The 21,976-nt window shown below is 44.1% G+C and overlaps 1 protein-coding gene across 4 annotated transcripts in view; it reads right to left on the reverse strand.

The window, feature by feature from the left end:
• The window catches only part of LOC116990755, a 49,027-nt gene that overhangs the window by 12,646 nt on the left and 14,405 nt on the right, over positions 1-21,976 (reverse strand). For 2 of the 4 annotated variants that reach the window (XM_033048695.1, XM_033048696.1), the window contains 9 exons: positions 20,193-20,305; positions 15,338-15,439; positions 11,813-12,025; positions 6,520-6,597; positions 5,541-5,780; positions 4,290-4,508; positions 2,780-2,857; positions 1,640-1,864; positions 746-964 (listed from right to left, as the gene is read on the reverse strand). In XM_033048695.1, coding sequence (XP_032904586.1) covers positions 746-964; positions 1,640-1,864; positions 2,780-2,857; positions 4,290-4,508; positions 5,541-5,780; positions 6,520-6,597; positions 11,813-12,025; positions 15,338-15,359 — 1,294 coding nt within the window. In that variant the 5' untranslated portion in view covers positions 15,360-15,439; positions 20,193-20,305. The remainder of the gene's footprint in view (positions 1-745; positions 965-1,639; positions 1,865-2,779; positions 2,858-4,289; positions 4,509-5,540; positions 5,781-6,519; positions 6,598-11,812; positions 12,026-15,337; positions 15,440-20,192; positions 20,306-21,976) is intronic. The other 2 variants (XM_033048697.1, XM_033048698.1) reach the window with 1 other exon arrangement.

Raw genomic sequence — 21,976 nt, forward strand, 5'->3', positions numbered from 1 at the left:
TCCATACAGTTAGGTTGTAAACTACAAGCAGAATGGCCCTGTTCCTCCAGTTTGTGTGTGGAGAGGGGGAAGGTTTTGTACAATGCTAAAACTGGAGAATTCAATGTTCATTCTACTGGGTTGTAAGCTGCCCAAGTGGAATATGAGGTGTTGTTCCTCCAGTTTGCGTGGGGTGTTTGACCTTTGTTGTCCATTATCTCCAGTATTATCAGCGGATCTTGACGCTATACTCAGTCAAATGCTGCCTTCAAATCAGAACCAGAACTCAGCTCTTTAGACCACGTTTGGATCACGATTATGATGAAGTCTGGTGTCAATTGTAGCACTGGAACATGGAAAATTACAGGAACTTTGTGTGCTGCGTGTGTGTGTGTGTGTGCGCGTGCCTGTATGTGTGTCTGTGCATGCGTATGTGTCTGCGTTTGTGTGGTGTGGGAGCATGCGTGAAACTGCGTGTGTGTGAGTATGTGTCCGTGCGTGTGTGTCCATGCATGCATGTGTGCGCCTCTGTACATGTGTATGTGTGTCTGTGTTTGCCTGTGTGTGCGTATTTGTGTGCGTGTTTGCGTGCGCGTGTATATGTGTGCACGTGTGTGTGTGTCGGCCTGTGTCTGTGTGTACTTGTGTTTGTGTGCGTCTGTGTGTGTGCGTGTCTGTGTGTGTGCGTGTCTGTGTGTGTGTGCGTGCCTGCCTGTGCGTGCGCGTATGCCTGCGAATGTGTGCGTGCGGCAATACTGTGACACACCTGTGACCTGCAGCCCTGCAGGGCCCTGCTGATACCAGATGTTCTCTCCGTGCGGTGTGTCACTATGCTGCATTGTTCTGGATGCCACCAGATGCTCTGCCCATTTCTCAGCATTTTTACTGATCGCGGGGCTCAGAGTGAGGGGCCGCGCTCCGTGGCTCGCCCGATGTTCATTCACAGATTCCAGCAACTGTTTGGGAACATTTCCAGAGGCTTTTCCTGAAAGGGAAAGACATACATGATGATGAGCCACGGGGGATCTGCAGTCCAAGGTTGCACCTTCTCTCTCTCTCTCTCTCTCTCTCTCTATCTCTCCATCTCGCTTTCTTTCTCTTTCTCCCACACTTGGGAATGTGATGGTTCCAGTTTCTCTCCAGAGCCTGGCGATGGAGAGTGTGGAAGGAAGACAAGGAGATAATAGAAAATACAAGCAGGCAATGTGCAGAATAAACAGCTGCATATTTCAAAACGTGGGCTCTCCATAACATCTGGAAAATAAAATATAAATCTTGAATAGTGCAGAACAATGAATAAAAAGAAGAATTGGCATAAACATCAACAATTGACAGATATGTCCTGAATTACACCAGCTGAAGACAAAGGGTCTAGTTTGACCCTAGTTAATCTAGGTGGGCCAGAGGGACATAGTACTCAATAAAAAAGTGCTGATGAACCAACTATAGATTAAAAATCTCTTGAAACTTCTTTTATTCTCGCTTGCAAAAAATAATGCTTTGGAAGTTAACCTTCAATTCCTAATTCCAAGACAACCCCAGAGGTTATCAAATCCACTCAGGACCTAGATAATTGAAGAGAAGTTATATTAACAAATTTCCTGTTTTCTCTCTGACTGGATGCGTGGGCTTTTTAAGAAATGAAAGAACAAAGATGTACCTGTTCCAGTTGGTGCCTCAGGTCCTCTAACATTCTCTCTGTGGGCAGTCTCACCCTTCTCCTCCTTGCTGCCAGCGGGCAGGACATTTTTAGCAAAGTAGCCCGGATTGGTGATGTTACCGGCCGGGTCAAATTGAGCCACCACGACGGTGAGACCTTTGCCATCAGTTGCCAGGCCAATGCCCATCTCCTTGGAGTCTCCCCAGACCAGCTGTGTGAAATGACCTGGGGGGGGGGGGGGGGGGGGGCAGATGGTGTAGGTGAGTGCAGTCCACATGAATCGTTCATTTTACCCCAGCATGATGCAACAACACAAACACAGCCCGTCTGGATCTGATGGAGCAGCCACAGAATGAGACTTCTCACTCCAAGACAAAAGGGATAGCAGCAATAGCATTGTGCCTTTATTAATGAACATCATCAGGAGCCTCTTTAATCAATGTAACTAATACCCTGTAATTCAGGCAGCGTTCTGGCAAACCTATTTGAAGTATCTACATCCTCCCTGTAATGGGGAGTCTAGAACTGCACGTATTATACCAAATGATGCCTAACCAAAGGTTTATATAAAGGTTTATAAAGTCGCATCATATCTTCCTGACTGATGAAAGCAAGCATACCATTTGCCATCTTGACCACTCTATCTATGCGTGCGTGTGCAAGTGCATGTGCTTCAAGCTTGTGACTACCTCTTTCTCTGATAAAATCACATATGGACCTGGGTCAAGAAATAAACTGCTGGAGGAACTCAGAGGGTCAAGCAGCAACTGTGGCGGCAAAGAAAGTGCTGATGTTTCAGGTCAGAACCAGATTCGTGCATCTGAAGTCTCTGTGTATAGGACGGAAGGTGGTTTACATTAAAGATAGACACACAAATGCTGGATTAAATCAACGGGACAGGCAGCATCTCTGGAGGGAAGGAATGGGTGACGTTCCGGGTCGAGACCCTTCTTCGAACCTTCTTCGCATATGTAACTGGACTGAGCCATTAAAACAGACTCACTGACAAGACACCACCTTCCTTTATGTGGCATCAACTTAAAACAATGACCCATCCTTTTAAATACTGTGCAGTCTGCACCATTGTTGGTCTCAGAAACTACAAATCATTAAATACAAATAGAATCATCAAAAACTTACCACAGTTTTTCTGAAATCCAGGTTTGGAGAAGTCATAATCTTTAATTTCATTGTACCAGGAATCAACAACTTGTTGCCCTGAAAACATTGAATAAATATTTAATTAAATCCATTGCCATGCATAACTTGAGTGAAAATGAAATTATGTCTCATAACCTTGCAAGGAATCTTTTGTTCACCCTGTTACAACTATCCTCCAGTTATTAAAAAAAACTCTTGTTATGATACAATGTAATTCTAAACCTGATATGATAAATTGTTGTCATTAAGAATGTCTGTTTTAAATAATCTTCCATAATAATGCACAGTTCCAATAAATCCATTGCAGTAAATCATAAAACCAATTACACGAAAATATTTCTGCTAAATCCGTATTGTAAATGGTTTCAAATAATAAAGTTCCAAAGTTAAAATAAAAGTTATAAATTAATGTTTTTATCGTGACTCTTGGCTATGATTCAGATCCCCTGACTAGTCTGAAGAAGGGTCTCAACCCGAAACGTCATCCATTCCGTCTCTCCAGAGATGCTGCCTGTCCCGCTGAGTTACACCTGCATTTTGTGACTATCTTCGGTTTAAACCAGCATCTGCAGTTCTTTCCGACACATCTATGACACTGAACTATCCTTCAGCATACATAATGCAGGCTTCAAATCCCGTTTATTAGGTAGTGATATGTTTTAGAGGACAGTTTGAATGGTCACAAATTTCTCAGATTATATTACAGCCTAGTTTTGTTTCCACTCGAGAGATATAATAGGTTCAATTACCTTGAGAGCAAAATTCTCTGGAAAAGTTGCAAAGTTAACCCAATACACATTTTCTTAATAATGAATATGTTTGAAAGTATAGATTCAATAATTATTCTCGACCTGCAAATTCTGAAAATATTCAGGCATATATCAATCCAGTATGGATTTATGAGAAAGTTCTTTATTCGAAAACTGGTTAGAATATTACCACAAGGATAGATTGATAGTGAAGGAAGGAACTGCAGATGCTAATTTAAACCGAAGATAGACACAAAAAGCTGCAGTAACTCAGCAGGACAGGCAGCATCTCTTAAGAGAGAAGGAATGGGTGACGTTTCATGTCAAGACCCTTCTTCAGACCGAAAGTCACGTGAAAGGGAAACGAGAGATATAGACGATGATGGTGAGAGATAAAGAACAATGAATGAAAGATATGCAAAAAAGTAGCGATGATAAAGGAAACAGGCCTCTGTGAGCTGTTTATTGGGTGAAAACGAGAAGCTGCTGTGACTTGGGTGGGGGAGGGATAGAGAGAGAAGGAATGCCGGGGTTACTTGAAGTTAGAGAAATCAATATTCATGTGGGCTTGGAAGAAGCACCAGACATGAACCATGAACCGAACTGTTTGTGATCATGCTTTAGTTGTTGAGCGTCGAAGTTGTGAAATTTCCTGCTTCCACCTTATCTGCCTGTCTTTCCATTAACACAGAGTACGTTCACTTACAGAAGCTAATCACCAACATAGCAATGTGGCTCACCTGCGACCAGCACACCTCCAGGGCCTTGCTGACACCAGATGTTCTCTCCATACGAGGTGTCACTGTGCTGCAACTTTCTGGAGGTGACGAGATGCTCCGCCCATTTCTCTGCGTTCTTGCAGATTTGCGAGTTCAGGGTTAAAGGTCGCGTGCCGTGCTGCACCCGGTAGACGTTCACAGCGTTCAGCAACTGTATGGCAAAACTTCTAGAATCTTCACCTGGAGGAAAGAAGGGCCAGAGGATGATCAGCCATAGAGAGAGGGAGCTCGGAGACAGGCAATGCTGTATATCTCCCTCCCATCATCTGAGGAATGGAGATGATGGGTGTGCAGCAGTGCCCAGATGTAACAGGCTTACATTAATCCGCCACCTACCCAAGCAATGCAATGAATCTAATGCAATCTACACTCTGCCACACAATCCAAACTCATGTCAAGTCTGACTCACCATCACAACTCTTCAAGTCAAAGAGTCACACCACACAGAAATAGGGCCTTCAACCCAACCTATCCATACCTACCAACAAGCTGCATCTAGTGTGTCTCATTTGATAGAATTTGGTCAATATCTCTCTCAACTTTTCCTAACCATGTACCTGTCCAAATGTTGTTTTTGCACCTGCCTCAACTACTCCCTCTGGCAGCTCATTCCATATACCCACCACCGTCTGTGTTAAAAGGATGCCCCCTCAGGTTCCTATTCAATTTTTCCCCTCTCATCATATACCTGCAAGTCCGCAATAAATTACAGAGAGTTATGGATGTTCCCAGCCCATCACATGGACCAGCCTCCCCCCACTCTGCCCCCGCCACCTCCCCACTGACTCCATCTACACTTCCCGCCGCCTCAGAAAATATAATCACGGACCATGTTCACCCTGGTCTTTCCCTCTTCTTCCCTCTCCCAACGGGCAGAAAAGACAAAAGTTGGAAAGCATGTATCACTAGATTTGGGAATAGTTTCTTCCCCAATGTTATTAGATTACAGAACCGTGCTCCCTTAAGCTAGGGTGTAGTCCCAATCTTCCAAACAACCTCATTGTGGAACTTTAAAAAAAAGCTGCACTTTCCCAGTAATGTGATGTGATAAAGCTATGATGCTATGCTCTGCACTCTGGTATATTTTGGTCTTTGCACTACGTTAGACTTGAATGTATCTTAATTGTACTCACATATTGTATGATTTGACTGGTTAGCGTACAAGCAAAATGTTTCTCAGTACTCAGTACAATAATAAACCAATCCCAATACCTGGTGGTCGCTGGCTTGTTGCTGGTGAATCAGGTTTGCTGGCATTCCCGGTGCGCTGTTTTACTGGTGTTTCCTCCTTCTTGCTGCCAGCGGGCAGGACATTTTTAGCAAAGTAGCCCGGATTGGTGATGTTACCGGCCGGGTCGAACTGAGCCACCACGACGGTGAGACCTTTGCCGTCAGATGCCAGACCAACGCCCATCTCCTTGGTGTCCCTCCAGACCAGCTGTGTGAAGTGACCTGCGGTGACAACAAGAGGGTAATTCACAAGTGGAACTTGCATATTTCATCCAAAGATTTTATTGTCCAATATCACGGATGTGCTGGAGCCTCCAAAGTGCCGAAAGTAGACCTTGCTTTCTTGGGGAATATCATTCTCCCGCCCTCTTCCTCCATCTGTTCAGCATGAGGTTAGTCACTAACAGTAACAAAAGTATCCACAAAAACAATGGAAAATCAACCATGCTACAGTTAGATACAGAAATACAAAAAGTATGTCTTCCAAACCCCCCAACCCCATCCACTAGACCGACCCCATTCTATTTCCAATCCTAACCCATCCGTGGACCAGGTATGGGGGGGGGGGGGGGTCAAGAACTAAGGGGGACCTGGCGTGGAGGGGCTGTCGAGAAGGACCTGATGGGGGAGCCAAGAGGGGATGAGTACTTTTTGTAACTCTGTCGGTTCCTCTGTGGTGACTCTTTTGTGTATTGTATGTAAAAAAAAACACGGATTTTCACTGTACCTAGGTAGGTACAAGTGACAATAAAGTATTATCATCATCATCCACCAGACCCATCCCATTCCATCCCTAATCCCATCTCTTCCACCAGCACATCCTCACGTATACCTCTGTCAAGAACTTGTACAGCTCATGTGCTGTAACTCACTCCAATAGCACGCTCCCCTCATCCCCACCCCATCCTGGAGTTGGATTAGTTTTGAAGTTTCAATGTTGGTTTGAGAAAAACAAAATTACCACAATTCTTCTGAAATCCGGGAGAGGAGAAGTCATATTTCTCAATTTCATTGTACCATAAATCCACAACCTCTTGCCCTTGAAACAAAGTCACAGAAAAAAAATCATTAGATATCTCACAAAATAATTTCAGGTTACCATAACTCCAGTTGCAGAGTCCGTAAACACAGGAAGACCAAGTTCTTGCAAACGCTCAAGCAGCACTTGGTCTGTAGTCTTCTAACCATGGTGGTTCATGTGTGGATATGCTTCTTACCCTGTATGCTGTAACACATCCGCACTTGAACCACCTTGGGTTAGAAGGTTACAGATCAAGTGCTGGGGAATGGCTTAACTATCGATGACTGTTTGATCAATGGCAAGGACTTGGTGATTCTGTAACTACCTCCAGCACCCACCCAGGCACTATGTTCCACATTCCAGGGTAAAAATACATCCTCCTATGGAAGCTTCTCAAAATCTTACCCCAGATCCTTAAAAAAAAACAAATTTATTATGCAGTTTCTCTCCCCTAACAAAGCCATGTAATCCCAATCTTTTCATGTGCTGTCCTGTCCTTCAGATTTAAAAATAATAACTCTGTAAGATTATTGTTGGATTTACACGCCTATAATTACCTGGCTTATCATGAATGTTCTTTAATAAAGCTATTACATTTACAGTCATTCAGTCATCTGGAACCACTTGAGACCAGCAAAGACTGAAAAATCTCTGTTGAGGCCCCAGCAATCTCCTCCCTTAACTTCCATAGTAGACTGGGATGTGTCGCTTCACGCCCTTGGGCTTTTCTTACCTTCAACCAAAACAACATCTAATACATCTTCTTTTTTAATGATTACATGTTCTAGAATTTCACTTTATCCCTCCCTGAATTCTTCAACCACAACATCTTTCTTGTCAGTGAATATGGATGAGAGGTCATGATTTAAAACGTCACTTATATACTCTGACTCCATGCACAGATTACAATTTGGGTCTCTAGTGGCCTTACACTTTCTGATTACCCACTTGCCTCATATATTTACAAAGGCACTTTGATTTCCCTAATCCTATTTGGTACTGATAATATGTGCTACATTTTTGCCCTCTTAATTTCCTTTTCATGTGCCCGCTTTATTTTCTATCCTCCCCCTTTCTCAATACCCTATACCTATTGTTTCCTTTCCTCGTCCAGATCTTTATATCTCTTGACATCCAGGGCTCCTTGGCCTTGCTGTCCTTATCTTTCACCCTGATGGGAGCACACTGGTATTGAGCTTCCATTATTTCACTTGTTAATGATCCCCACTTGTAAAATGTAGACTTATCTGCAAGTAGTCTAATTTGGCCAGATCTTGTCTTAGATTGAAATTGGCCTTTCCTTGCATTCAATTTCCAGCCCATCCATATTCTTGTCCACGACTGCCTTGAAACTTACAAGTTATGGTCACTGCCTTCAAAATGCTCTCCCATGGACAACTACATTTCCTAAGATTAGAACCCCAGTGCTGCCCTTCTCAATTACGATATCCCAGGATGGAAAAATCAAATACTAGAGGGCACAGCTTTAAGGTATGAGGGGCAAAGTTTAAAGATGTGCAGGACAAGTTTTTTTAAACAGAGGGTGGTGAGTGCCTGGATTCGATATATTTTGGATATGGACATGCAGGGGATGGAGGGATATGGATTATGTGCAGGCACAGACATTATGGGCCGAAAGGCCTGATCCTTGGCTGTACTGTGCTATGTTCTATGTTGTACTGGATCAGGAAGCTCTCCTGGACGCACGCTCACTAAGCATTTATCACAAAGATGATACAGGTCATATTAGGGAAGTTGACATCCCTTTCTAGGACTTTAACATTTAGTGTTTCTCCTTCCGCAGAGGCTGCCTGACCTGATGTGTGTTTCCAGCATGATTGATTTAGAAAACGCAAGCGAGATCTAAAAGGTAAAAGATCAAAGAATATGGGAATGAGTTTCTATAAAAATTGACCCAGACATCTTTAAAACACATAATCAACTGGAAGGGAAGGGAAGGGTAGTGGCAATGAGGGACGAAACAGGAGATACCTTTGTGGAAGAAGGCATGGGTGAGGTAGGAAGAAAGGTATAGATTTCAGAGAGACGCTGATGATTGTATCTGGTGGACAGAAATGTAGTAAGTGCAATTGACTATGAATGAACAAGAGGATTTGTAGGTGGGGGAGTCAGATGATGCACAAGAGCAGTACAAATGCAGGATCTTGACCCGAAACATCAATTGCCCATTTCCACTGAAATCGCTGCCTGATCCATTGACGTCCTTCAGCAGTTTGTTTTTTTTGCTCCAGATTCCAGCATCTGAGATCTGTTATGTCCCCAATAGACCGCTTGTGATAGGATACTGAGTAGTGCAGAGGCATAGAATGTAGGAGCAGGGAGTTTGTTGTGGAGCTGTATAAATCCTGGCTGGGCCTTGGAGAAAGTGCTGTGTACGTTTCCAGTCACTGTGTTATTGGGAGAGTGCAGTGGGATTGAGGCGATAGATTGGCTGAGCAGTGGTTGCTTGAAAGGAACTGAGAAAGTATATATCAGTGATGTGTAGGATGTGTCGATGAATTGGGAAGTCCAGAGAGCATTACACATGATACACTTCGCTTCAAAAAAAGACTTCGATAACATAGCAGCCATCATGATGTCAGTGCTAAAAAGGTTACAAAAAAACATTCTGAGGCAAAATTAACTGACAGTTAGAAAAGTGGTGCAATAAATAAAAGGCAGCAAAGATTTGTTCAGGACAAATTGGTTTGGAATTGCAATGCAATGCCTTTTTATTCGATGCGTTTGCATTTTATCACAATATCTATGGAAAAGGCAACTTCGTGACACTTTAATTAAATGCAGGTCCCGGTGCATATGCATGAGAACTGCCATGCATGAGCAATGACATTGAACGAAGGCCCAACCAGGCAGCCTTCCACGCTGCCACAGTTCGTAATAGAGGACGGAGGCTTCCTATAATATCAGTGCTTTTTAAAATATAGGCATAGTGTTATCACTAATAACAACACTGTCCATTGTTTCTTTGTTATTTTAAAAATGTGTTGCAATATTTAATCCCCAGTCCTCATTTTACTGAAGCACGTTTCAGCATGCTGTACAGTGTGTGACTCATCCCATAACATGTTTGCCTCCAGCTCCCGTTTTAATTCAGACACTGCGTGCATTGCTGTGCAAACAGCTTAACTCGTCTGGTATAAGATTTCCTCCCACTTTATCCGTTTAGACTCCTTGCATGCAAATCTATTTGTTTCCTTTCCATTAATTTTCTGCCATGACCTTGTTTCTTGCATTTCCAAGTAAACTGTTTATGTTGCTTCTGCAGATTAGCCACAATCTGACTAAATCATCCCGATGAGTAGGGAGGCTGTGGCCTTCTCCAATTGCTATGAGGCCAGTAGCAGTAAAGGCACGGAATCAGCTCTATAATAGTTCTGGCTATTGGCTTTGCTCAGACTCATTTACCTTTTGCACAATCGGAATCAGGGTGAGAAGACAGATTACTCTGTGTGTCTGTCATCACACAGTCTGGTTATTGCAGTGATCTTCAATTATCATAACCTGAATATCTGGATATGTAATTGACTGAGGGTGTTGAGCATTGTTATATCAAAAGTTTATGTTCATAGGTGATAGGAGCAGGACTAGACCATTTGGCCCATCAAGTCTACTCTGACGTTCAATCATGGCTGATCTATCTCTCCATCCTACCCCAGTCTCCTGCCTTCTCCCCATAACCCCAGACACCTGTACTAATCATGTTGTGGATGCTGTATGGAAGTTGATGGACCGTGGGCAACAATGTAATTTCATTCCAGCAAGTAAGGATGAAATAGAGCAAATAAGTTTATTTTAGGATGGAGAAGAATCAGTTGCAGGAGTTTCAGTGGGGCTTATAGAACTTCAGAACAGCACACAGATCTCGGGTTATGCAAGCGACAGGTTTAATTATCTGAGAGGTTACCATCTTATATACAAACTCAATATAAATTCTCATACTTATTTTCAAATTCCTTCCTCACTTGTCTTGATTTCTGCAATCACTTCCAGATCTACAGCTACGATACATCATAGGTCTTGGACAAACTGAAGAAAGGTCTCGACCTGTAAGAGTCTGAAAAATGACCCCAGCTCAAAACGTCACCTATTCATCATCTCCAGAGATGCAACCTGACCCACTGAGTTATCCAGCATTCTTTGTATTTTTTGTTAAACAGCATCTGCAGTTCCTTGTGTCTTTATTGTGATCCATCTCCATTGCTGGCATTTTGGGAATTGCTTATTTTAATCACCTAACCGTTGGTGATCATGGTTCTAAGTTCTGAAATCACCTGTCGTTCCTCGCCAAAGTTGCTGTCTAAAGTTTCCTTCAAAGCTTTTGTCCATCTCAATATCTCCTTACATGATCAAATCTTGTTTGGTGATCTTCCCATGTGGTACCTTTAATACTTTGTCAAAGGCACTCTGCAAAAACTAAAGTTATTGTTTGCTCTCCCACTGTGAGCAACCAGGAAACAGTGTGCCAGTGTGTTAGACATTCTTGCCTTAGAGGTAGTACAAAGAAGGTTCACCAGACTGATTCCTGGGATGGCAGGACTTTCATATGAAGAAAGACTGCATAGACTCGGCTTGTACTCGCTAGAATTTAGAAGATTGGGGGGGGGGATCTTATAGAAACTTACACAATTCTTCAGGGGTTGGACAGGCTAGATGCAGGAAGATTATTCCTGATGTTGGGGAAGTCCAGAACAAGGGGTCACAGTTTAAGGATAAGAGGGAAGTCTTTTAGGACCGAGATGAGAAAATCATTTTTTACACAGAGAGTGGTGAATCTGTGGAATTCTCTGCCACAAAAGGTAGTTGAGGCCAGTTCATTGGCTATATTTAAGAGGGAATTAGATGTGGCCCTTGTGGCTAAAGGGATCAGGGGGTATGGAGAGAAGGCAGGTATGGGATACTGAATTGGATGATCAGCTATGATCATATTGAATGGCGGTGCAGGCTCGAAGGGCCGAATGGCCTACTCCGGCACATATTTTCTATGTTTCTATGTTAGACAGTGACGTATCATACCCAAATACACAAGAGACTGCAGACGCTGGAAGCTTGAGCAACCAAAAAAGCTGCCAGAGGAACTCACGGTCAGGCAGCATCTGTGGAGGGAGGATGGTGTTTTGGGTCGGTACCCTACTTTAGGTCCATTTCCCTCCACGGACACTGCCTGGCCCATTGATTTGCTCCAGCAGCTTGTTTTTAGCCTGAGATATCATACCTGTGACTGGCCGACTGACCGAGCCTTGCTGACACCAGATATTCTCCCCAAGCTGTGTGTCGCTGTGCTTCAGTGTCCTGGACTTCACCAGATGCGCTGCCCATTTCTCCGCCTTCTCACTGACGCTTGGGTTCAGGACCAGCGCTTCTGCTCCGTGCCTCTTCCGGTATTCATTCACAGATCTCAGCAACTCCGAGTCAAAATTTCTGGAATCTGCACCAGGAACGGAGATGTCAGTGAGGTTTGCAAACCAGAGTTGGAAGAGCATCGCCAGGGAGCGTTGAAAGATAACATGGTTGCTCTTTCATCCGCAAACTGAAGTAACAGAGTGTGGGATACTATTTTGTGGTGCAAAGCCAGTCCTTGGGTGCTACCTCGACCTGAGCGCAGCCTTCGATAGAGTGAACCATAACATCCTGCTCACCAGACTCAAAGACCTCGGCATTGAAGGTTCTGCACTCAGCTGGCTCCGTTCCTACCTTTCCAACAGATCCCACTTCATCTCTCTCCACAACCACACCTCTGCTACAGCTGCAGTCACTCAAGGCGTTCCCCAAGGCTCCGTACTCGGCCCCCTCCTCTTCATCATCTACATCCTCCCCCTTGGTCAGATACTCCGCCACTTCAATCTGGACTTCCACTGTTACGCTGATGACACCCAGATTTACCTTGGCACCAAATCCCCCCACAACCCCCCCTCTCCCATATCAACTCCTGTTTGTCAGCTATAAAAACCTGGATGCAACATAATTTTGCTCAAACTCAACAGCGATAAGACAGAATTCCTCCTCATAGGCTCCAAAGCTACACTCAGCAAAATCAATAACCCCACTCTCACCATCGACGGCACCACTGTCTCCCCATCTCCCCAGGCACGCAACCTTGGCGTGATCTTTGATTCCACCCTCTCCCTTGAGCCTCACATCCGCCATGTCATTAAAACCTCCTTCTTTCATCTCCGCAACATCGCCAAACTCAGACCCTCTCTCACACCGCCTGCTGCTGAAAGACTCATCCATGACTTCATCTCCTCCCGACTGGACTATTGCAACTCACTTCTCCTTGGCATCAGCTCCACCTACATCAACCGACTCCAACTGGTCCAGAACGCAGCCGCCCGACTCATCACCCACACCAAATCCTGGCATCACATCACTCCAGTTCTCAAAAAACTTCACTGGCTTCCCATCTCCCACCGGATCACCTACAAAATCCTGGTCCTCACCTACAAAGCCCTCCACCATCTGGCCCCCCCATATCTCACTGACCTCCTCTCCCCCTACCAACCCTCACGGTCCCTCAGATCCACATCAGCCGGTCTCCTCTCCATCCACAAGTCCAACCTCCGCAGTTTTGGGGACAGAGCCTTCTCCAGGGCAGCTCCCAGGCTCTGGAACTCCCTCCCCCAACTGATCCGCAATTCCGTGTCCCTCACCATCTTCCAGTCCCGCCTCAAGACCCATCTCTTCACCTCTGCCTATCCTTAGCCCCACGTCCCCCTCCCTTTTCATCTGTGCATTAATTGCCTCATACTGTGTTTTGTATTGAATTCTGTCTTTACTTTGTGTACTAGTCATGTCTCTACTATTTATTTCATTCCCCTTACATGTTTTTCCACTACATGCTCAATTTTTGTAAGGTGTCCTTGAGACTCTTGAAAGGCGCCCATAAATAAAATTTATTATTATTATTATTACCTATGATGCGAATAAAGACTTGCAAGATTGGTCTGTAGCTGAGAGGTCAGGGGCAGAGATGGGTTGTGAATAATGTGCCCAGTGTTTACATGCAGCTCACTCAATTGGATATGACATGGGCTATTTATGACAATTACATCAAGCAAACCTGCCACAGTTAAAGTCACATTTACATTGCTTCTATAACTTCAGAACATCCCAGTCACTGAGATCCTATCATCGTGTAGTCAGTGATTTAATACAGGATGTGGAAAAGTGTACCAAATGGGTCACATATGGCCCCTCGCTCTAAAGTGAGTGCAACCTTGCTGGAGATGCTCAGAATCACAATTCCCTCTTCATTTTGGAATTCCAATGGGGATTTGAGGGATTTCCTCATCAGTGCCGCTCTGAGTGTCCTTTCAAAGGAACTTGTGGAAGATTATCAAGCGCAGGATCTCCATTTATCAAAAGGAGAACATTCCACTGTGCACATCAGGAAAGCTCTTCATCAGGATCATTGCGTTAAGTGTAAGTAGAGAGTTTGATGGGTTGGGGGTGAAATAGATAACAGATCGGAATTCAAAGGCAGAATGCTGTTGATTGCCTTTTTTATGCATACCCGATGTTTCAGTCCCATGAATCGAATAGTGAATTATGTCGCATAGCGGACAGCAAATCAATGCCAACTATTTTACATTCTCCATACACACGTTTTCACTCTCACTGGTTATGGTATCAGCACAATACCAGGTTCAGTTGCTCTGCGTGTCAGTGGCACTTCATTGTGCTTCAATGAAAGCCTGTTGGTTTCTGCAACTGTCAGGGATGTTACTCCTGTGTAGTCTGAGCCTAATTTCATTTGATGGAATAGCATTGCCAGTCAGGATAACTGCAGGAAGAGTAAATCTACAATCCGTGAGGTTGCCAATTGTCCATGATTATCCTATAATAATATGTATCTCCTGACATTGGTGTGAGAAAAATACCGTATCTATAGGAGTCTCATTTAAATGTTGCCTTTCTGCTTCCCACCGAAAACAAGCAAAAAACAGCAGGAAACCAGCAGGTGAAGAGGAACAAGTGGCCAGACCTCTTGTGGGGCTATGAGGAGGGAAGTCCAGGTGGAGTTGGTAAACCATTCAGCTTTCCCATGGTCTTGCAACAGAAAATTGAGAGTGCGAGGGCCTTTTCCGTCTCTAGTCAAGTCAAGTCACATTTATTTATATGGCACATTTAAAAAACAACTCTTGTTGGCCAAAGTGCTTTACATTTGTTATAAGAATAGTATAAACAAACAAACTACATACATATATACATATAGCCCTCACTCAGTGGACGTCAGGAAAGGCTTGGGAGTATAGATAAGTTTTTAGTCTTGACTTAAAGGAGTCGATGGAGAGGTCTCTAGATCTGGTTCTGCCCTTTAGCAAACCAGTGGCCAAGTGTGGGCCTTGACCATTTCTTCCAAGGATTTGGAAATAGAGGTAATGATTGTTGCCCATGTTCCATCTCAGGTAGAATTATTTTCAGCTGCCATTGATATTAAATGACATTCAGAAGCTATGGGCTGCTTTGGGTGGATGCTTTATCCATCTGCAAAACTTGGCTGGTTGGCATATGAATTGTTCAATGATCCTGTAATCGACCACCTACCTGCCCATCTTCTGCCAGGCCACAGGGGCTAAACCAAATCCTTGGGAGAAATGGTCAAGGTCCACACTTGGCCACTGGGCTGTTGCAGCTTTTCCAGTGGTCTAAGGGTTCTCCCCCTTGTCTGGGGCACCCGCCCATCCTTCACCTTGTTGCCAATGAGCAAAATATTTTGAGTGGTATATCTCGATGTTACCTGTTGACTTCATGTGCGCCATGATAATGAGACTGATGTTCTCAGCTGCCAGGCCAATCCCGATGCCGTCGGTATGTCTCTAACCCAGCCGTGCGAAATCACCTGTGTTAGAACATATCTTATTGTCATGGATGTTTCAGAGTCCAGTGGTGGGTTTCAAGGCTTCCTTGTTCACAGCTTACAGTTGTTACATCTTCAGGCAGGAGGTGACAAATGTAACCAAGACATACTAAAAATCCACACTACACTACCGTACAAGTTTAATTTATCGGTACGTATACTTTGACCATCTCTCTCTGGTCTTCAACCCATTGGCCTAAATCCATTCACTCAGTGTGTCCCTGCCTTACTGGTCCTGATCCCAGGGGGTCCTATTGTCATTACCTTGTTACCTCTGTCTAAATACGGGTTTGGTTCACATAAGGTCTAAGTTAGCTGCAGTCAGTTCTAACCCTGAGTGCAAAAGCTGTTCTTCCCAAGGTTCAAGGAGTCAGCAGTTTCTAATAGATTTGTTTCAACAATTCTGCGCAACTCCAACAACAATTCTGCGCAACTCCAACAACTTGAACCGCAGAGAGTTCTTTAATGCAGTTGGTCCAGAAATACTGGTACTGAAAATAAAGAGTACAGAAACATTTTGCATTTTGATCTAATCATCTGACTTACAGAACACAGGAGTGGAGATACAGGGATTATCATCATCAGCTGTGAACATTTGGATGTAAAATGGGGCCTTAAAGAATAAGGTAGCAGAGTAGAGAGATCTGAGGTCACTCAAAGTGAGGTCAGGTTTGCAAGAAAATGGAAAAAAATATTAAACCCACTCAGCAACGTCTGCTTCCATCCTCCATCCTCTTGCGCAGCAGGCTAGATGTCCGCTAGACTAGCAGCAGGACACTATTAACCACATTAATCCTGGGTGCCCTCTGGTCCACAATGGACACTGCATATTTTCAGATCTGGCAGATTGTTGGGGAGAGAAGTCAGCAGCCAGGGTAAACCAGCCTTCTGGGTGTGGACTGGAAATTCTCCGGGGAGGCTGCACTTTGTGATGCTGTGGGCGAGAGAGGTCGTGTAGGATGAAGGCTTGTGATCAGGGTCAGCTGTGGTGTGGGGGGGGATTGAGCTTGACGACTGGGGCCTCAATCGTGGTCTCAGGAGTTGTTGTGGTTGGCATGAGGGGCGGTAGTTTGGAGTGTCAGGAGGTGTAGGTTTGAGATCAGAGTATTGGAGAAGTGGGATTCATCGAACACTGGTGGAGGGAGTGCAAAGTGTCAAGGCAGGTAACAGCAGTCCAGTGACAAAGACTTACAAGTAAATTCCTTCTACGAATGCATCCTGGTTTATGGAAAGTTTCTCGTTTTCTGCTTTTATTTCACTTCTAAACACAATTGTCCTAATGAAAGAGCTAATAGTCAAATTTAATATAGTTTACAAAATGGAGTAGTTCTACAAAAGCATGGTCTAGTGGAACAAAAGAATGGCTCGGTGCCAAGTCTGAATGACTTTGCAAATTATATGGAACACAATATGGAGGCAGGTTGTCTTTTTAATAAAGACATTAAGATGGAATCCTGCAGAATAACATGTGCTTCTTTCATAGCCATAAAGAAGCCAAGATGGAAAAAAAATAGCTGACGCTCCAGAGATAAGTTATAACTTGTTATTGGATGAGCTCGATTTGGGCCCTGTTTTTCCTATATTCTGAAGACCTATTTCAATCGTTCAGTCATGCCATATTCAGACTTGGTAGGAGTGTTTTACTGATAAGAAAAATGTATAATTGCCCTAACTTTCCTTTGTTCTGTGAGTGGAGCCCGAGAAGCACTGAGCAATGTTTGTTCTCATTGTAGATCTTGCCACTCCCGTCTGGCGAATTAATTAAAGATTGCCAAGGTTTACCTTTAACAATTTTGTTGCTATCTGCTTTTTAAGAGACGAACTTTGACACTAAGAGTCCCTAACAAAGCTTGCTTCGAGGAAAACTAGGACGCATTCCCCTCCTAATGCTTCCAAAGGAGCATTGCATAGGGGACGGTACGAACCTATGCATCACTAAAGCACAAATCAGGTTAGGGGCCCTGGTGCTGGAGTAGTCCCGTAGTACTGGAGCAGCTTTCAGATGTGATGCCAAAGGGGGGGGGGGGGGGGGGGGGGGGGGGGGGGGGGGGGTTATCAGGGAGGTTAAACAATTTCTGATGGTATAGTGCTGTGATAAAAAAAAGGTAATTGATTGCATTTCTCCGCTTATGTTACTCTCTGCACCCACATTTATCCGATCAAGCTCCTGTGTTACATATGCATCAAAAACCAACAAATTAAATAAGGCAGAAACTAGGAACTGCGGAAGCTGGTTTACACAAAAGAACACAAAGTGCTGGAGTAACTCATCGGGTCAGGCAGCATCTGTGGAGGACATGTATAGGTGACGCTTCAGGTCTGGACCTGTCTTCGGACTGGCCCTTTCCTTTCATGAACCCATTTTGGCTATTTGGTTATTTCTATCCAGACAATCTCATGTGGTTTGATTTACAGCATTAACTGCGTCCAATTGGCCTTTGTTTGTCCTGATCCAAACTCGTTGATTTTTAGAAGTTCATGAAGAGGATTAAAGTAACACAGATAAAGCGTTTGTGTTGAATGGTCGTTCCATAAATGGAAGAGGATCTCCTGTACTTGGCAACATATTTTCCAATTAACCGTCACTAATTCATAATTCATTTTATTTTTACTGAATTATTCTGAAACCATCCTAATGATTCTGTCATTTTTTTGGCATTGAATCCAATTTGTGAATTATTCCTTCACGTCTCTGTGTCTCATGTTTCATCCCCCCCCACTGGTTCCTTGGAAGTCTTATTTAACGAGGGCTTAGCAATTATAGCAATTAAATGCTCACTCTCCTTTGTCCTGGAGATTCCTCAACAATTTCTCACAATTACATTTAAATACCCAGAAACTGGACTTGTTTGTACGTCGAGAGATTTTCAATACTGGTCTGTGTGCGCGATACACTTTAATGGGCCTTATTTTTCCCAGCATGATACCATCACCTCGTTTACATGAATCACAACAAAATGTTAGATGCTTTTGTTAAAAACATTACGGAGGATACTTGGAATAGGTCAAGATAATCAGGCAAAATTAATCATCATCTTGTTAAAGGGAAGTTATATTCAAACAATTTAAAAGATGCTGCAACTTAAGTGGCGGGTGTACGAAGATTTTCAGAAGACATTTCACAATGCGTTACATGAAAGGTTACTACTAAACATAGAAGCTCATGGTCTGGAAGGTAGAGTATTAGCAGTGACAGAAGGGTCTTGTTCTGTTTAAGAAGGAACTGCAGATGCTGGAAAATCGAAGGTACACAAAAATGCTGGAGAAACTCAGCGGGTGCAGCAGCATCTATGGAGCGAAGGAAATAGGCAAAGTTTCGGGCCGACACCCTTCTTCCGACTGAAGGAGGGTTTCGGCCCTAAACGTTGCCTATTTCCTTCGCTCCATAGATGCTGCTGCACCCGCTGAGTTTCTCCAGCATTTTTGTGTACTAGGGTCTTGTTCTGGTTGGTAAGATGTAACAAGTGATTTTCCAACTGGCATTGTTGATGGGGCCTCAGCGTTTTGCAATTTTTCTACACGACTTGAATCGATGCACCGAAGGGCAAGGTGAAATTTGCTGATGATTCAAATATATGTTGTGAAAGGGACATAAGGAGATTGCAAAGGGACGTAGAATGGATGTTGGCAAATATCTGGTAAATGCAGAATAACATGCAGAATATAAAGTCAGCAATTATTACAGGTACAGCAATTATCACAGAAATTATTAAAGTCATAAAAAGATATTATCTACACAGTGAGAGATTGCAGGGCTCTGAGAGTCAGGAAGTTTCGGGTAGAAATAAGAGTGAATATATTGAAGACAAGGGATGGTGGATTATTTGAAGCAAGTGGGTGGGAGTGTAAGGACAAGAATTTGAAGGTGAGCTCATGTGGCAGTGGTCTTTAAAAGTTGAGGGCATTGGTTAAGAATAAAATACACTCTTGCATTTAAGTAATATCTTTTGAGCACTTAACCAACTAAAGCATCAAAAAGGCTACAGGGAAATGGGATTAGTATAACTAGAAACTCAATGATCAGAATTGATATGTGTAAGAATGAACTGCAGATGCTGGTTTACACCAAAGATAGACACAAAATGCTGGAGTAACTCAGACTAACTGTCTGAAATGTCGACCATTCCTTCTATCCAGAGTTGCTGCCTGTCCAGCTGAGTTACTCCAGCATTTTGTGTTTATCTTTGGTCAGGATTGCTATGATGGGCTGAAGGGCCTGTTTCTATTTAACTTGATTCTATGACTCAGTGAGAAGGAACAAGATCTGAAAATGTCTTCTCTGGTCCCTCGGACCTCAGGAACCAAACAGATTTATTCAAGCAGGCATTTGGCCTCTATTGCTGTGTCTCAGTCTGAAATTGGTGCGGTTGGAACATTAAGACTGCACACTCTGCATCACAGTCAACGTATGCCAGAGTGTTGCTGCACCGAGTGTGGCAACCATCCCCTGGCTCTCAGCCTGCTGCGGCTCTAGATGCAACTTGCCTGGGCATCCCCAGCATATTCTGCTTCCTCTCTGCTCTAAACTTAGCCCATTCAGTTCCTCAATTCTGACAACTCAACGAGGGATCGTTTACCGAACTGACTCTTGACTACAAGTGAACCCCAACTAGGAACAGACACTCCAAGATAAGCTCGCACAGAATGGCGTCTATTGTGCTATAAATGCCTCTCCATGTCTAGATTGCTTCTTACAGATGTTAAGTCAATGTGAAGTATAAGTAAAGCTACTTACCAGTGTTACCACGAAGTGCAGGTGTAGGAGGTTGTGGTTTGATGCGTTGCTGTCATGTGAAAGAGTTCAGAGCTGAGCAACCGTGTAGCCCAGAGAAAGCACGGTTTACTGATCTGACGGGTTTTTGAGCGGGAAATGAAAAAAAAAGAAAAAGAAATGTAAGGGAAGTTCTAACAAAAGACTGGTTGAGGCAATAAGTGCACGAGCAAAGCAAAATGTCTCAACCTACTTTAACCACATAGAATCAAGCTTCAGTTGGCTAGGCATCAGCTGTTTTTGCGACAGAAATCGTACCGGCAGAATTCAGTTACACAACTTCATTGGTCCTTTGCACGTATGAGGTTGCACTGGAGAAATTAGCACTGGGAAAACTGGTAAAACCATTGTCACATGAATTTATTATTGACTTGACTTGGAAATGCAAATAACAATAGTTTCTAATCATAAAACCGGCACGTCAGGTTACAATCAAACATTTGTATGTTAATCTTTCCCTAGAAAATGCATAACATCATCATTCACACCATCCTCATCGCCAAAGGAAGGAGCTGCTAACTCACAGCTCCAGGTTCAATCCTGACCTCCGATGCTATCAAGACAGAGTTTGCATGTTTTACCGTTGATCCACGGACGATGCGGTCTCCCAGGTCTTGCACACCGCTCTCTCCCATCTGGACAGCCAGAAGGGGGGCTACGTGAGGATGCTGTTCATAGACTACAGTTCAGCCTTCAACACGATAGTCCCCACCAGACTGGCCGGGAAGCTAATGGAATTGGGGCTCAACACCTCCCTGTGTGCCTGGGTCCTGGACTTTCTCACCGCCAGGCCCCAGGTAGTCAAGATGGGAGGGAATACATCGAAGTCCCTCACCCTGAGCACAGGATCGCCCCAGGGTTGCGTCCTCAGCCCCCTATTGTACTCCCTGTACACACATGACTGTGTGGCTAGGTTCAGCTCCAACTCAATAATTAAGTTTGCTGATGACACTGTGGTGGTGGGCCTGATCTCAGACAACGACGAGAAGGCCTACCGGGAGGAGGTGGCTGATCCAGTACTCTGGTGCCAGGATAACAGCCTCCTCTTGAACATCAAAAAAACGAAGGAGCTGATCATGGACTTTAGGAGAGCACATCATCCGAGGACGTACACTCCATTGAGGATAAATGGGGATCCTGTGGATAGGGTGAACTGTTTTAAATATCTGGGAGTCCACATCTCCGAGGATATGACATGGGCATCACACGCCTCAGCACTCGTGAGTAAGGCAAGGCAGCGCCTTTACCACCTCAGGCAATTGAGGAAATTCAGAGTGTCTCCGAGGATCCTCCAGTGCTTCTACGCAGTGGCGGTGGAAAGCATCTTGTCCGGGAACATTACCATCTGGTTTGGGAATTGCTCTGCCAAGGACAAGAAGGCTCTGCAGAGAGTAGTGCGTTCGGCCGAACGCACTATGGGAACTTCACTTGCCCCCCTGCAAGAACTATACATCAGGAGGTGCAACTCCAGAGTCAACAATATCATGAGAGACCCCTTCCACCCCTGCAACGGACTGTTCCAGCTGCTACGGTCAGGCAAACGCCTCCGTTGCCATGCGGTGAGAACGGAGAGGTTGAGAAGGAGTTTCTTCCCAGAGGCCATTTGGACTGTAAACGCCTATCTCACCAGGGACTAACTCTACTGAACGTTTTTCCTTCCATTATTTATTATGTAAAAGAATATGTGTGTTATGATTGTGTTTATAGTTTGTTTGGTTGTTTGGTTGTTTGTCTTTTGCACAAAAGTC

Source organism: Amblyraja radiata, chromosome 32 (genome assembly GCF_010909765.2).
Source record: "Amblyraja radiata isolate CabotCenter1 chromosome 32, sAmbRad1.1.pri, whole genome shotgun sequence".
Classification (NCBI taxonomy): domain Eukaryota; kingdom Metazoa; phylum Chordata; class Chondrichthyes; order Rajiformes; family Rajidae; genus Amblyraja; species Amblyraja radiata.